The sequence below is a fragment of the Erythrolamprus reginae genome, chromosome 3 (assembly GCF_031021105.1).
Source record: "Erythrolamprus reginae isolate rEryReg1 chromosome 3, rEryReg1.hap1, whole genome shotgun sequence".
Classification (NCBI taxonomy): domain Eukaryota; kingdom Metazoa; phylum Chordata; class Lepidosauria; order Squamata; family Dipsadidae; genus Erythrolamprus; species Erythrolamprus reginae.
This window is the reverse complement of record NC_091952.1, coordinates 27,817,016-27,832,934: the sequence shown is the minus strand read 5'-3', so window position 1 is coordinate 27,832,934 and position 15,919 is coordinate 27,817,016. Positions and strand designations below refer to the sequence as shown.

Sequence of the window (15,919 nt, the reverse complement as noted above, 5' to 3'; positions counted from 1 at the left end):
GAGAAAGTGCTATGGAAGAAAGATTGTACAACTGATCCTGGAGAAAATGCTGCTTTGGAGGTAGGACAAATGATACACCTGAAGTTCATTAAATGAAGCATTTTAATAAAAGAATTAAGGGGGGGGAGGAAAAGCCATGTGAAAACACAGGTAGTCCTTGAATTACAGTCCAAAATTTATGTTCCAAAGTGAAACATTTCTTAAGTGAGTTTGCCCCATTTTATGACTTTTCTTGCTACAGTTGTTAAGTGAATAATTGCATTGGTTAAATTAGCAATAGCACTTAGACTTATATACCGCTTCACAGTGCTTTATAGCCCTCTCTAAGCAGTTTATAGAGTCAGCATTTTGCCCCCAACAATCTGAGTCCTCATTTTACCCACCTCGGAAGGATGGAAGGCTGAGTCAACCTTGAGCCTGGTGAGATTTGAACTGATTGACATCCACCAACCTTCCCGCAATCTTCTGACAAGCAAAGTCAAAGGGGGAAAAGTATGATTCGCTCAACAATAATATGATTCACTCAGTGAAGGGCTGCAAAAATTTTTACTGCCACGCTGTGGGCGTGGCTTATTTTGTGAGTGTGGCTTGCCAAACATGTGACCAGGTGGGAGTGGCTTGATGGTCATATGACCAGGAGTGGATTAAAGATCATGTGACTGGCTTAAAGGTGGCCAACTTGATGTCACTCATGTCAAAGGTTAGGGTTAAGGTGCCTGGCCTCTCCTTGCCTCAAAGAGATACAATTTCCCTATCTATTTACTATTACTGAACATCCAAAATACATTATTTAATTCTATGTATATATGCCATATGTGTACATACATATTACACACAGGCACACAAAAATATGCATTATCTACTATATAAACTGTATGTGTATGTACACACACACACACACACACACACACACACACACAGCTCTTTTAAAATTATATACATTTAACCTCATTTACTTTGACAGGAAAAACATACCTAGAGCCCAGAAGGGAAAAAAAGAAAAAAAATTCAACATTGTTCTACCAGTTCTGCGTACCTGACCATATCTTTCGCGAATTACTCAAGACTCACCTTTATCGCCAGGCATGGGGGAACTGAGACATCCTCCCCCAGGCTTTTATATTTTATGTTTGGTATGTATGTGTTGTATGGTTTTAAATTGCTGGGGTTTTAGATATGTTTTGTAATATTAGATTTGTTTCACTGTTATCTTGTTGCTATTGCTGTTGTGAGCCACCCTGAATCTTCGGAGAGGGGCAGCTTACAAATCTAATAAATAATAATAATAATAATAATAATAATAATAATAATAATAATAATCCATAGGAGCCCATCACTGGATTCCCTTAATAATTGCAGTGATTCTCTTAACAAACAGGGTAAAAAAAGGTTGTAAAATTTAACTGTTGCTTTGTTAGCAATGGAAAATGAGAACTACCTGTACCCCTATAAAAACAAACAAACAAACAAACAAAAACTGTACTCCACTAACGAACTTACTTATGTATTTGAAGGACATATTGTCTCATTTCCTTAACTGCTACATCTAGCTTGTTGAAGAGCTGTAAGTAGGAGTCCTGTATCTCCCGATCTTCTTGCTTCAACAGAAAAGCAAGACCTCTATCTTCCTGAGTGGTTCCTCCATTCTCTTGCCCATAGTAGCCATCATACTGTCCATGTGGGTTAAGATCTTCATTTTCTGGAGTCAAACACCTCCATGATGGTGCAGCCATAGTCGTGATGCAATGCTGAGTGTATGAGACGGGATTTAAGGTTCCTGTTAAACATTAAAAAACTGTTCAAGCTTAAACCACTGTTTTTTTAAAGATGAGCATCTGAGTTATTTTAATATACTAAGTAAACTGTTATTGTTTTTACCCCCAAATCTGCTGAGCAACAGTGCCTTATTATTAAACTGATTATTTTTAATACACAATAAAATGCAATAAATGCAATTGATGAAAACATGGAAAAGGTTTTGCATGCAAAAAAATCTGAAAGCATCCCTAAAATACTAAAAGTCTATTGCTAATCTGAGTCAAATGATTGTCTGGTGCACAGCAGCTCTCTATATAATTTATGTCAAACCAATTGTGAAATAATAAAGGCAAATAACAATATTGGACATAATTTAGAAATACAAGTAATAGAGTCCTGTTGTATTTTTTCATTGAAGAACCTCTGAAGACTCAGGAAGGAAATTATTTTAAATTCATCAAGACCATCAGAATTTTATATGTAATATGTACGTAGTTGAAACTAAAACAAAGCTAATAGAGATTTGGAAGCTTATCAGAGTTCCCTTAAAAGTTAATTAAACCAATCAACTTCCCTTCCCTGGTGCCGGTATTTCAGTAGCTTTTGCATCATCAGGATATTTCTCAAAAAAATGCATTAGAAAACAGTAATTAAGATTAATTTTATTTAATTGTCTGCTTACAAATTCCAAGCCTGGTGGTCATAAGAGATATGCACAATTATGGATCTCTTTAGTCATTCAATATCTTTTAATAAGAAAATAATTCCTTCTAAATAAAAACAGAGAAAATCTGTTCCATTCTAGCTATTGTGATATGTAGGTATTAACTATGTCCCTTCCCTCTCCATGGACTGTTTCTGGAATGCCTATGGACTTCATATATTCCTTCCCTTCTTTCTTTCCTTTCCTTTATTCCTCCTTCCCTAATCTTTTTCCTTCCTTCCTTCCATCCATCCTTCCATCCTTCCCTCTTGCTTTTCTTTCCTTCCTTCCTTCCTTCCTTCCTTCTTTCCTTTCCTTCCTTCCTTCCTTCCATCCTTCCTTCCTTCCCTCCTGCTTTTCTTTCCTTCCTTCTTCCATCCCACCTCTACTTTTCCTTCCCTTCTTTCTTTCCTTTCCTTTATTCCTCCTTCCCTAATCTTTTTCCTTCCTTCCTTCCTTCCTTCCATCCATCCTTCCTTCCTTCCCTCTTGCTTTTCCTTCCTTCCTTCCTTCTTTCCTTTCCTTCCTTCCTTCCTTCCCTCCTGCTTTTCTTTCCTTCCTTCTTCCATCCCACCTCTATTTTTCCTTCCTTCCTTCTTTCCTTTCCTTCCTTCCTTCCATCCTTCCTTCCCTCCTGCTTTTCTTTCCTTCCTTCTTCCCTCCCACCTCTGCTTTTCCTTCCTTCCTTCTTTCCTTTTCTTTCCTTTCCTTCCTTCCTTCCCTCCCTATTTCTCATTTTGCTTCCTTCCTTCCTTCCTTGACTCTTATTCTCTTAACTTTTTAACTGTATTGTACTATTTTTATCTTTGGCTATATTTTATTTTTGTAAGCCGCTCTGAGTCTGCGAGGAGAAGGGCAGCAAATAGATAGATAGATAGATAGATAGATAGATAGATAGATAGATAGATAGATAGATAGATAGATAGATAGATAGATAAATAGAGACAGGCAGGCAGGCAGGCAGGCAGGCAAATATTCTGATGTAAACTTCAAAGCCTCTCTGACATTTTAGCAGAACTATTTTTAATGCAATCTTAAGTCAATCACTTCAATCTAGGGGAAGATAAGGTACTACAGGTCTTATTATTAAACACCTTGTTCTGGATCAAGGCCAATAATAGAAGGTTTCCGCCCAATGCGAATGCTGAATGATCTTCCCGTTGAGGTAGTGTTTTTGGGGTATGACACTTCCATGAGGTTAATGTGGCAATTGGTAGGGCAGAAATCCATGCTGCACAAGGGGTGAATCCCTGTTGTGGCTCGTTTGAAGGATGGGCTCACTTTCGTTTTCAACTCATCTGCAAACTAGAGCAAGAAAAAAAGAGGTTTTAGACCATTATTACGAGCACATTAATTCATAAAATGGCATGTACCTGAGATCTTCTTTTCTCCTATAATCACTTCACCCACCAGAGTAATTATGTTCTGTGGGCAGCTTTCAATAATTAGAAAGATCCAAAGAGGGAAAAATATGGTCACGAGAACTACATAAATCTATGTTGCATATGTAACAATACCCATAAAATGGGGGAGAATATGAATATGAATAAAAACAGCTGTGACATAAAATTGATCTGCAAATCAATGTTATTGCGAGGATTACTTAAAAGAAAGAAAGATTTAGATGTGTAACTGCAATATTTTAAAAACACAGTTAAATATCAATAATCACCTATTGGATGGAGAAAGCAGCTAGGGATTAAAGATATCTAATTAATAGGAAATTCAATTTTGTAATTTTATAAGTATATGCAAAAGCTGCTCAATATATGAATGTGGGTGTTCTATAATGCACGGGTCCCCAACCACCGGGCCGCGGACCAGTACCGGGCCGCGGGGCATGTTGCACCGGTCCGTGGAGTCAGCAGCTGCCGGCCCTCATGCCGCCACCCCCTCCCTCCAGCGCTTCGCCTCCCGCCGGGCAAGAGGCCTTGGGAGGCAGGTTCTGCCGGCCACAGGACGATGGATGGGACAGAGGGGCGGGAAGGACCGAGAGGCTCAAGCCTCTTTTGGCTTCTGCCGCGGGGCGCTTTTGCGTTTTTGGCTGGGGGGAGGCAGGAGGGCCAGCCTGACCCCCTCTCTCCAGCGCTTAGCTCCCGCTGGGCAAGAGGGCTTGGGAGGCAGGTTCTGCCGGCCACAGGACGATGGCGGGAAAGAGGGGTGGGGAGGACCAGCACCCCCATGCTTAATCCCGCCCCCAACCACGCCCCTTTCCGCCCCCACTGGGCCATAGAAAAATTGTCTTGCTGAAACTGGTCCCTGGTGGAAAAAACGTTGGGGACCACTGCTATAATGAGATGCTACTATGAATTTGCCTGCTGAGCAAAATCAATAAACCCATTGATAATATGTAATTGAATGTGTCACCTACCCTCATAAACCTTGCTGTTAAGGTCCTGAAAGCATACTAGTTGAAGTCATCACTGTGTGTTATTATTATCCTACCTCTTGATAACTCTCAATTCTTCTGCTGATGCTTTCTAGCTTTGTGTCACAAATCTGCCGGAACTCATATTGTGGCATGGTGACCACTGGATTGCTGAGGGACATGAGCTTCCTGCAATTCTTCACAAAGTTGCTGTCGTCTGTTGCAAAAGCCTCCAAAATCTAAAGCAGGAAAAATATGTAGATTTCCTCAGTTGAGTTATTGTGACACAGGTTGCTAAGGACATATAGCACTGGAATGTCAACAAAATGACATCATTCTAAAGAAAGTATATCAAGTAAATATAGTTCCTTCATCCTTTGAACCAATGAGCCGCTCCGAGTCCCCGGAGAGGGGCGGCATACAAATCTAATAAATTATTGTTGTTGTTGTTGTTGTTTTGTTGTTGTTGTTGTTGTTGTTATTTTTTAAATGCTTGGGCTAATATTTCTACTGGAGTACACACTTCAGCAGAATGCATTGTTCCGAAACTAGGTACCCTGTAATATGGTTGTTTGTCAAAAATCAATTTTTCCTAAAATAAATGGCATGTGTCCAGGATATCTGAAGTAGGCTCTAATAGGATTGGCTCATCCTATTTGTCCCTGGAAGAGGCCTACTTCAGATTGATTGATTGTATTGATTGTATTGATTGTATTGGTTGGATTGATTGGATTGATTGGATTGATTGGATTTGATTTGATTTGATTTGATTTATTGATTTGATTTATTGATTTGATTTGATTGATTTGATTTGATTGATTTGATTGATTTGATTGATTTGATTGATTTGATTGATTTGATTGATTTGATTGATTTGATTGATTTGATTGATTTGATTGATTTGATTGATTTGATTGATTTGATTGATTTGATTGATTTGATTGATTTGATTGATTTGATTGATTTGATTGATTTGATTGATTTGATTTGTTTATTTTTTTATTAGATTTGTATGCCGCCCCTCTCCGTAGACTCGGGGCAGCTAACGACAATAATGAAACAACATATAACAAATCTAATATTTAAAATAATTAAAAGACCCTTATTTTAAAAACCGAACATACACACAAACATACCATGCATAAATTTTATAGGCCTAGGGGGAAGGGAATATCTCAATTCCCCCATGCCTGACGACAGAGGTGGGTTTAAGAAGCTTACGAAAGGCGAGGAGGGTGGTGGCAATTCTGATCTCTGGGGGGAGTTAGTTCCAGAGGATCGGGGCTGCCATAGAGAAGGCTCTTCCCCTGGGTCCCGCCAAATGATATTGTTTAATCAACGGGACCCGGAGAAGGCCAATTCTGTGGGACCTAACTGGTCGCTGGGATTCGTGCGGCAGAAGGCGGTCCCAGAGATATTCTGATCCGATTTGCCAAAGAAGTTTTGTGTGGCTGTGGCCCCCATTCTTCGGAACACACTGCTACTGGAAGTGAGGCCAGACCCAACTGCCTGGCCTATGGGAAAATGCCTAGGTTGAGGTGACAAACCTAGGCTGCTGATGGGGTGGAGAGAAGCTCCCCAATCCCTCTGTCATCTATCTTCTTGCTTATTTGCCCAGGTTCTCCTGTTGCACCAGTTGCGGCCCTACTTGGACAGAGAGTCACTGCTCACAGTCACTCATGCCCTCATCACCTCGAGGTTCGACTACTGCAACGCTCTCTACATGGGGCTACCATTGAAAAGTGTTCGGAAACTTCAGATTGTGCAGAATGCGGCTGTGAGAGCAATCATGGGCATCCCCCGAGATTCCCATGTCTTGTCAACACTCCGCGGCTTGCACTGGCTGCCGATCAGTTTCCGGTCACAATTCAAAGTGTTGGTCATGACCTATAAGGCCCTACATGGCATCGGACCAGAATATCTTCGGGACCGTCTTCTGCCGCACAAATCCCAGCGACCGACTAGGTCCCACAGAGTTGGCCTCCTCTGGGTCCCATCAACTAAACAATGCCATCTGGCGGGACCCAGGGGAAGAGCCTTCTCTGTGGCAGCCCAAGCCCTCTGGAATCAACTCCCTCCCCAGAGATTACAACTACCCCCACCCTCCTTGCCTTTTGCAAGCTGTTGAAAACCCACCTATGTCACCAGGCATGGGGATGATTGATATACCCCCTAACAATCATGGTTTATTTATGGTTTGGTTGGGCTGTATGAATATTTTAATGATAAGGGTTTTAAATTGTTTTTTATGTATTGGATTTGTACACTGTTTATTATCGTTGTGACTGCTCCGAGTCCTCGGAGAGGGGCAGCATACAAATCTAATATATTATTATCATTATCATTATCATTATTATTACAATTATTATTATTATTATTATTATTATTATTATTATTACTACTACTACTACTATTATTATTATTATTATTATTAGCCTCTTTTTAAAAAAAGGATTGTTTTATATGGACCTCTCCCAATTCCTAAGAGGTCAGTAAAGGGCATGCATAAGTGCACCAGCGTGCCTTCCGTCCCAGTCCTTATATTTCTTTTATTTTTTTCTACTGGTACCATGCATATGAATATTATTATATCTAATGTCTCCTTATTTTTTCTTCCTACTAGTATCATGTATATGAATATTATTATATCTTTACATACCTCCAATATGTACTTGACAAAACAAATAAATAAATAAAATAAAGAAAAATTATCATTTTATAAGCCATCCAGAGTCGTTGCAACTGTGAGACAGATGGGCAGATACATTTAATAAATAAATGAACAAATAAACAAACAAATAAACAAGCAAGCAAGCAAACAGTCTACGGAGTCTACGGAGAGGGGTGGCATACAAATCAAATCAAATCAAATCAAATTAATTAATTAATTAATTAATTAATTAATTAGCAAACAAACAAGCAAACAAACAAACAAACACAAGCTGTGTCTCATCTTATTAAAAGTTCAATCTGCTTGGAGAGATAATCCTTTTGCAGTTTCATGCAGGCGAGTTTCCTCTGTAATGCCATCCAACCCCATGTGAGATGTCTGTTAACAAAATCTTTTAAGCCTCTGTATGCATGTCACTTGAATGATTTTTGTTTTCTTTTTACTTTTCTACCTTTTAAAGTGAATCTCATACCTTTAATGGTTTATATTTATTGTTTTAATTGTCGTGATCTATTTTGAGAGTTACAATAATAGAACAGAAAGTTATTGAGTAAACAGACTTGTTGCTGATGGGTCACTTTTAACAGAAGTTTTAAATGTTCCGATTGCATCTTGATGATCACAAGTGTTATATGGAAACTGTAATCACAGGAAAAGCAATTTCCCTTTTCTGCTATTTTCAGCCATATCTGACTATTTCTCTAGAAGTCTTTATTAACACTAGAACTCCTTTATGAAAAAGGAAAGTCTAAAAATACTCTACAAATATGTCACTAGTTGCTTTTGCAATTAGGCCATAAATATATAGAAGGTTTATTACACTTTGCTGCAAGCATCGCTTCCCATCACATTTGTACTAACTAGGTGACTCATTGGCTAAGACAATGAGCTTGTCAATCAGAAATGTTGGCAGTTCGGCGGTGCAAATCCCTAGCATAGGTCTCCTGCTTGAGCAGATCATTGGACTAGATGACCACCAAAGTCCCTTCCAACTCTGTTATTGTTACAAAATGAAAAAAACACTATACCAACTGAGTAACAACATTTGAGATATGCACACTGAGAGCACCTACTTGTTACTACTAAATACGTTTAATACTCTACAAATATTTCTGTTAAAATTGCACTAATTGCAAATACTTAAATTTTTAACCTCTCCTACCATGTTTCCCTGAAAATAAGACACTGTCTTATATTAATTTTTGCTCCAAAAGTTGTGCTACGTCTTATTTTCAGGGGGTGCCTTATATTTCTCAAATAAGACAAATTCACAGGCAGAAAAGCTGACACCCCCAAAGAAAGTGTATCATACCGTACACTGATTACGGTACGGTACCTGTCAGTATGGCACCCCCACACACAAACGACGGCACTTATATGGTACAACAGTATACTCCCGCTATTGCAGCTTCCGGCCACCAGAGGAACTACAGTCTACACACTGTAATGGAGACTGTAATGGTGGTGAGACAGCAGCAGACTGTGCCTGCTGTACTGGATGGTACAAAGCGATGGAAGGGGCCAGCAGGGGACCCCATATTATTACGGTACCGCTATGAACAGCTTTGAATGGTACCGTATGTTTTTCCACCGTACCGTATGTAAACTTGACTACGCCTTATTTTCGGGGGGTGCTTTATATTAGCAAATTCTGCAAAACCTCTGACATGCCTTACTTTCGGGGTACGTCTTATTTTCGAGGAAACAGGGTATTTACTATGCTTCACTCTTTAAAAGGGTTTCTTTTTTAAAAAGAAAAACCAACTTATGTCTTGATTTTTGGTACTCTTCTGTTTTAATTTGAGAGTCTGTGCAAAATACAATGTAGCCAATGTAACTACCAATCTACTAGAAGCTTATTTAGAACAAAACTTCATGGGATTTACTTTCCAAAGAGTGGAATTACAGAAGAATGGTACCTAGTTGACTAAATTTTTGTCATTGTGGGTAGTCTATTTTCCACTGTCTAAGAATTTACTCGGCCAGGTGGCGAACTTGAAGCATGTTGATCTCATTAGTCAACAGACTGATGGCTAGCTTTTAAAAAAAATCCTCCACAACATAACAATTAACGGCATACATTCCACATACCACAAATTCTAGACTTTACTGTATCAACTCTATAACCTTTTCTAGAAGTTCAGGGAATATGTCTTAATCAAAGACTTCCAAAGCTCAGCAAGAGAACCATTAATTTTTCTCAAATTTTGGTCTAGCTAGCTGCTATGATCCCTCCTTTCATACATTACTTGCTAGATACTAATAACAAAAGACTTAAGTGCCAAGAAGGCTTCAAGAGTTGTAAACCTAATCCTACGTAGCTTCTGCTCTGGCAATCTCACACTACTTACCAGAGCTTACAAAACTTTTGCCAGACCCATACTCGAATACAGCTCATCTGTTTGGAACCCATATCGCATCTCAGACATTAACACCCTTGAAAATGTCCAAAGATACTTCACCAGAAGAACCCTTCACTCCTCCACTCGAAATAGAATACCCTAGGAGACTAGACTTTCAATCCTGGGCCTAGAAAGTTTAGAACTAAGACGCCTTAAACAAGATCTAAGTATTGCCCACAAGATCATATGCTGCAAAGTCCTGCCTGTCGGCGACTACTTCAGCTTCAACCACAACAACACAAGAGCACACAACAGATTTAAACTTAATATTAACCGCTCCAACCTTGACTGTAAAAAATATGACTTCAGTAACCGAGTTGTCGAAGCGTGGAACTCATTACCGGAATCCATAGTGTCATCCCCAAACCCCAAACACTTTACCCTTAGATTATCTACAGTTGACCTATCCAGATTCCTAAGGGGTCAGTAAGGGGCGAGTATAAGTGCACTAGAATGCCTTCCGTCCCCTGTCCTATTGCTCTCCTATATCTCCTATACCTTTCTTCTATTCCTATATCTCTTCTTCTATTCTTTCATTGATATGTTCTATTACGATATCTTCTTTTGCTGGAGAGACGGAGTAACGACACGGACACCAGAGCTGGATTTAAAATTGGGTCATTTTTATTAACATAAAATTTGCATAATTTATTCAAATACTTTGCATAAATTAGCATAAAAACTATGACCCGGAAATGGACCTGCAGGGTCAAACAAATACTTCCGGGGCGGAAATGACGTTATGCCAACAAACATTCCTGGGCAACTCATGGGCGTATCTCGATGCAAGGTCCAGGTGAGGGCCAGGCCGTCACCTGCGACCTTTTTCTGCCATGCTGTGCATGAGGGGGGTCCCACCGGCTAACCCGAATCGGGGAATTAAAGGTGCAGGACCCAAAGACAGGTTCCCCCCAGCTGCTCAGGCAGAAACTCCCTCCATGAGCTTGCGGAGAACCTGTCAATCATCCCCAAAGATGCCCAAGGGAGAACGCGCGGTTGCTAAACCACCCAGTTTTCCGCCCCTAACCTGCCTACCCAAATGACCAAAGGTAAGCCAATTAACCTAATTAATGCAAGCACCCCCTAACCGCACATCCATCACCTCAGTGTGGAATGGGCGAAAAAACAGCTCAGCTAAGAGGCAGAACTGCAAAAAATTCCCATTCGGCCCCCTAAGGGCGACCCCTAAGCACACTGCAAAATAGTGGAGGGCGGGCGGGTGTCTGCTCATCAGCTGCAGTCCGGGCGAAAAGGGAGAGCCCCGGGCCTGCTCGCCCTTATATAGGGCAAGCAGGCCCCGCCCGGACCAATCAGGAGCCTGACCAATCAGGTCCTGATCTCCCGAGCGAAGTCTCGCATTGCGAGACTTCGCCCGGGATCCAAGATGGCGGCCGCCATGAGGGACCGTGTCTCCCGGTCCCTCCAGCAAAGCCTGCCAGCCGGGTAAGTCCGGCGCTGCCCTTGCTGGAGAGACGGAGTAACGACACGGACACCAGAGCTGGATTTAAAATTGGGTCATTTTTATTAACATAAAATTTGCATAATTTATTCAAATACTTTGCATAAATTAGCATAAAAACTATGACCCGGAAATGGACCTGCAGGGTCAAACAAATACTTCCGGGGCGGAAATGACGTTATGCCAACAAACATTCCTGGGCAACTCATGGGCGTATCTCGATGCAAGGTCCAGGTGAGGGCCAGGCCGTCACCTGCGACCTTTTTCTGCCATGCTGTGCATGAGGGGGGTCCCACCGGCTAACCCGAATCGGGGAATTAAAGGTGCAGGACCCAAAGACAGGTTCCCCCCAGCTGCTCAGGCAGAAACTTCCTCCATGAGCTTGCGGAGAACCTGTCAATCATCCCCAAAGATGCCCAAGGGAGAACGCGCGGTTGCTAAACCACCCAGTTTTCCGCCCCTAACCTGCCACAGGAGTGGGGGTCAGATCTCTATCTTGGCCCCCCGACTCCCCCCTCTAACTGCGCCAGCTCACGCAGAGACCGCTGCAGGTCCTGTAAGAAAATGGCGTTCCCCCGCTCAGACAGGTGAACGCCATCATCTCGGTAAAGCCATGGCCGGTCTATTGAGATAAGGGGATGGGGTACTACCACTCCACCCAATTCTCTAACCTTTTACCCATAGCCCTATTCACCCGTCGCCTAGCCCGGTGAATGGCCCTAAGGGGAGAGGCGTCCCTCCACTCAAGCCTAGGTAATATTTCTGACCACACCACTTGCGTGGTGGGCCAGATCTCACGAAGCCTTCGAAGGTCTTCGCGTGCCTGGATGATCAGCGCCAGGCCTCCCAGTATGCACAGGTCATTGCCACCTAAGTGCAATACCAGCCACCTGGGTGCGGCCACAGGACACTGCCCACCCAAACCCACTTGGGCACGACTCCAGGAGCCGCCCCCCCATACTGCCGGGCGCAGCCACAAAATGCTGACCGCCCAGCAACGCCGGTAGGAGACTCTCCCACCGCATACCTCTCCGGCCCATCCAGGCAACCCTGACCCACCGCCCCAGGGACGGCTGGGTCCCGATGGCGCTCCTGGCCGCCAGGCAGCCGGCCCAGCAAATCATGCTGTGGCCACACAGCAGCGCCGTCGGTATCATGTTAGCCTGGGGACCTGCAAGAGGACACACACACAGAGAGGTTACCTAGCCTAAGCCCTGCCTAGGATCCTCAGCGGGCCTAACATAACCCAAATATGCCGCTGACCGCCAGCGGCCGATCACCCGAATCCAGTGGGCCGGGAAACCAGAAAGTGCCGTGCTAGTGGCGGCGCCGATACGGAACGAACGCGTTCCATAACCGGCGGGATCCGTGCCCACCTGGGCCCTTGCCCTGGGTACTAACGCACAAAATTGTAAACGAGTCAGAAGGGGTACCGTCCCAATGCCTAGACGGGTACCCCGGACCTGACCCCCGCAGAAAACAACAAAGCTGTAGGGCGGCCACCGTACACACCGATTGGTCGGCGGCCGCACTAAGTTAGATGGTAACCCCTCTGCGCAGCTGATCTGTCTCAGACCGCCTTACCACAAGGGACCCCCCCCCTTGTCTAAAGGCCAGATCAGCGTGCTGGAAGGCACGGAGCGAATTGTCAGCCTGAGATGAGGCCAGGCCTCGCCGACCCCAAGGGCCCCACAAAGCATGACACAAGTCGCTGCCCCAAAAAAGACGGGCCTCTTACAATGAGGAACACAGACTGCCAAAACCACGTTGATTAAAGACAGCTGCTCCACCGTCAGAGCCTGACGAGTGTCACCAGGGGCCCCCGCTCGCTCCCTCATACAGCCATCCAGCACCTGCCGGATGCAAAGTCACCCGAAAAAGCAGCAAACCCCCCCGCCTTGGACAGAAAGGCGAGGCCGGCCAACCAGGACCGGATCGTCCTAACTGACAGGCCACGCTGCCCAAGCTGGACGCAGAATCCGGCCAGGCGCTATACAGGGACGGGCCAGCTAAGCTGGTAACCCCTGCCCTGCCTGAAATCCCCAAACTCCTTACCCGCACGCTGGTATGCCCCAAGGGTGCCGGGCGCTACAGACAAGGGGATTGCCCGGGATGCCTCGTCTCTCCACCACTCTGGATCCCTCCCAGACTCCAGAGGTGGCCGGGAAACTCCTCTGGCAACTCCCGGGCCCACGGGGCCAGGGTCTGAAACTTGGACAACTGACCACGGGACAAGGCATCAGCGACCCCTTTATCCAACCCGGGGACATGCTTAGCCAAAAACAATGCGTTTAGAGACAAGGACCTGTGCACAAAATGGCGGACAAGCCGCATGACCCTGTCGCTCTTTGAGGACAGGGCATTCACCACATGGACAACCGCTAGGTTGTCACACCAAAAGTGCACGGTCTTGTCCCTAAACTGCTCCCCCCAAAGCTCTAAGGCCACTATTAAGGGGAAGAGCTCCAAGAACGTCAGGTCCTTAACCAACGAAGAGGCACTCCATTCCGGAGGCCATGCCGACCAGCACCACTGGTCACCTAACACCACCCCGAAACCACAAGTCCCCGCGGCGTCAGAGCAGAGCTGCAACTCAGCTTCCAAGAGAAGCTCGTGCCTCCAGAAAGACAAACCATTAAACCTGACCAAAAATTCCCGCCACACGCCGAGGTCAGCCCTGACCCCAGCGCAAAGGCGGGTACGATGATGGGGCAAACGGAGCCCCTTCATCGCATCATACAACCTCCTGGAAAAAGCCCTTCCAGGAACAACTACCCGACAGGCAAAATTAAGAATGCCTGCCAATTCCTGGAGCTGCCGTAGGGTCACCTTCCGGCAGCCCAGCACCTCATCAAGCTTCCGCTTAATCTTTACCAACTTCTCTAGGGGCAATCTAGAAGATTGCTCCTCTGAGTCCAATTCAATACCCAGAAAGGTAATCCTGGTGGCGGGGCCTTCGGTCTTCTCAGAGGCTAAAGGCACCCCTAATTGAGCACAAAGGGCTTCGAAGTCCCGCATCAAAGCAAAACATTGCTCTGAATGCGCAGGCCCTGCCAACAGGAAATCATCAAGGTAGTGAACGACCGTACCCAGACCACCTTGCCTCCTGAGCGCCCACTCCAAGAAGGTGCTAAAACTCTCGAAAAGCGAGCACGAGACAGAGCACCCCATGGGCAAAGCTCTGTCCACGTAATAACCCCCCTCAAAATGGAAGCACAACAGCTCAAAGTCGTCTGGGTGTATGGGGAGGAGCCGGAATGCCGACTTAATGTCGCATTTACCCATAAGGGCTCCCACCCCACACTTCCTAACCATAGTCACGGCTGCATCAAAGGATGCATACCGGACTGAACACAGCTCGTCAGGAATGAAGTCATTCACTGACTCCCCTTTTGGAAAAGACAAATGGTGAATCAACCTAAATTCACCACTCGCCTTTTTGGGGACCACACCTAAGGGAGACACACGAAGATTCGGGAAGGGCGGTTCCGGGAAGGGCCCGAGGACCCTACCCTCGGCCACCTCCTTCCGAATCTTCTCCCTAACAATGTCTTCATGTCCAACAACTGACCTAAGGTTGTCAGACATGAAAGCCTTCCTAACACCCATGTAAGGGATCCTAAATCCCTCCGAAAAACCGAGCAAGAGAGCGGCCGCTCTCGAGCGAGGGTGGTAGTCACCCAACCAACCCTCAAGCACCATCAAATTAATTGGGCTGGGCCCCTTTTCCCCCAGCAGGCGGGGGGGGCTTTGGGAGACCCGAGCCTTTCTTTTCAACCCCCTTCTTGGGGCGGGGGCACACTGCTGCGGAATGGTTCCCCCCACAACTTCCGCAGGCGTGACGAAACCTGCAAAGGGGACGGAAACACGCCCCCTTTGCAGCGAACTCGTGACACACTAAAGAGGCCCCTTTTCCAACGGCACCCGCCACGACCTTGGCCGGCGCGGGCGTCGCGGGCTCCTCTTCCATAAAGTGACCGCTATCGGTCCTATCACAGCCCTCCTTCCCTGACATATGCGTGGCCTGGAACCACAGGTCCAGAACCACCATATCCCAAGGCAAGTAGGGGTCATGGGCAATACGCATCCTGAACCCCTTGTCGTAATGCCTCCATATGGTGCCCCCATATTCAAAATGGGCCCTCGCTATAAGGTCGATGTACTTCAGCAAGGCAGCGGCCCTACCCGGCTGCCTCTGAATTACCACCAACGCAAAGGTCAGAAAGGCGTACAGCCACGAGCTGAAGCATTTCGTGACCTTTGTCTTTTTAACCTTCTCCCCAGGGACCACCTCCTTGTCCTGTTTAGGGACCTCCCTGTTCAAAATGGAGAAAAGATCAACATACTCCCCCCGCCAGATTGCCTCCTTAACTGACGGGTGAAGATGGTACCCTAAAGGCGTCGCGGGCAACCCACAAGGGATGGCCCCAGGCTTGATGCTGGCGAACGGGTCCCACACCGTGGTGGCCCCCGAGCCCAGCACCCCAAGCCCCGGTGGATACATGAACGGGACCGGTGGCATGATGGCCGGTGGAGGAGGGATCCAACCCCCCACCCC

General features: G+C 45.3%; 1 protein-coding gene across 2 annotated transcripts in view; it reads right to left on the bottom strand.

Moving 5' to 3' along the window:
* PREX1 (phosphatidylinositol-3,4,5-trisphosphate dependent Rac exchange factor 1) overlaps positions 1-15,919 on the bottom strand; it is a 287,903-nt gene that overhangs the window by 42,757 nt on the left and 229,227 nt on the right. For both annotated transcript variants that reach the window (XM_070744658.1, XM_070744659.1), the window contains exons 23-25: positions 4,907-5,068; positions 3,556-3,766; positions 1,501-1,777 (exon numbers count right to left, since the gene is read on the bottom strand). In XM_070744658.1, the coding sequence (XP_070600759.1) occupies positions 1,501-1,777; positions 3,556-3,766; positions 4,907-5,068 (650 nt within the window). The remainder of the gene's footprint in view (positions 1-1,500; positions 1,778-3,555; positions 3,767-4,906; positions 5,069-15,919) is intronic.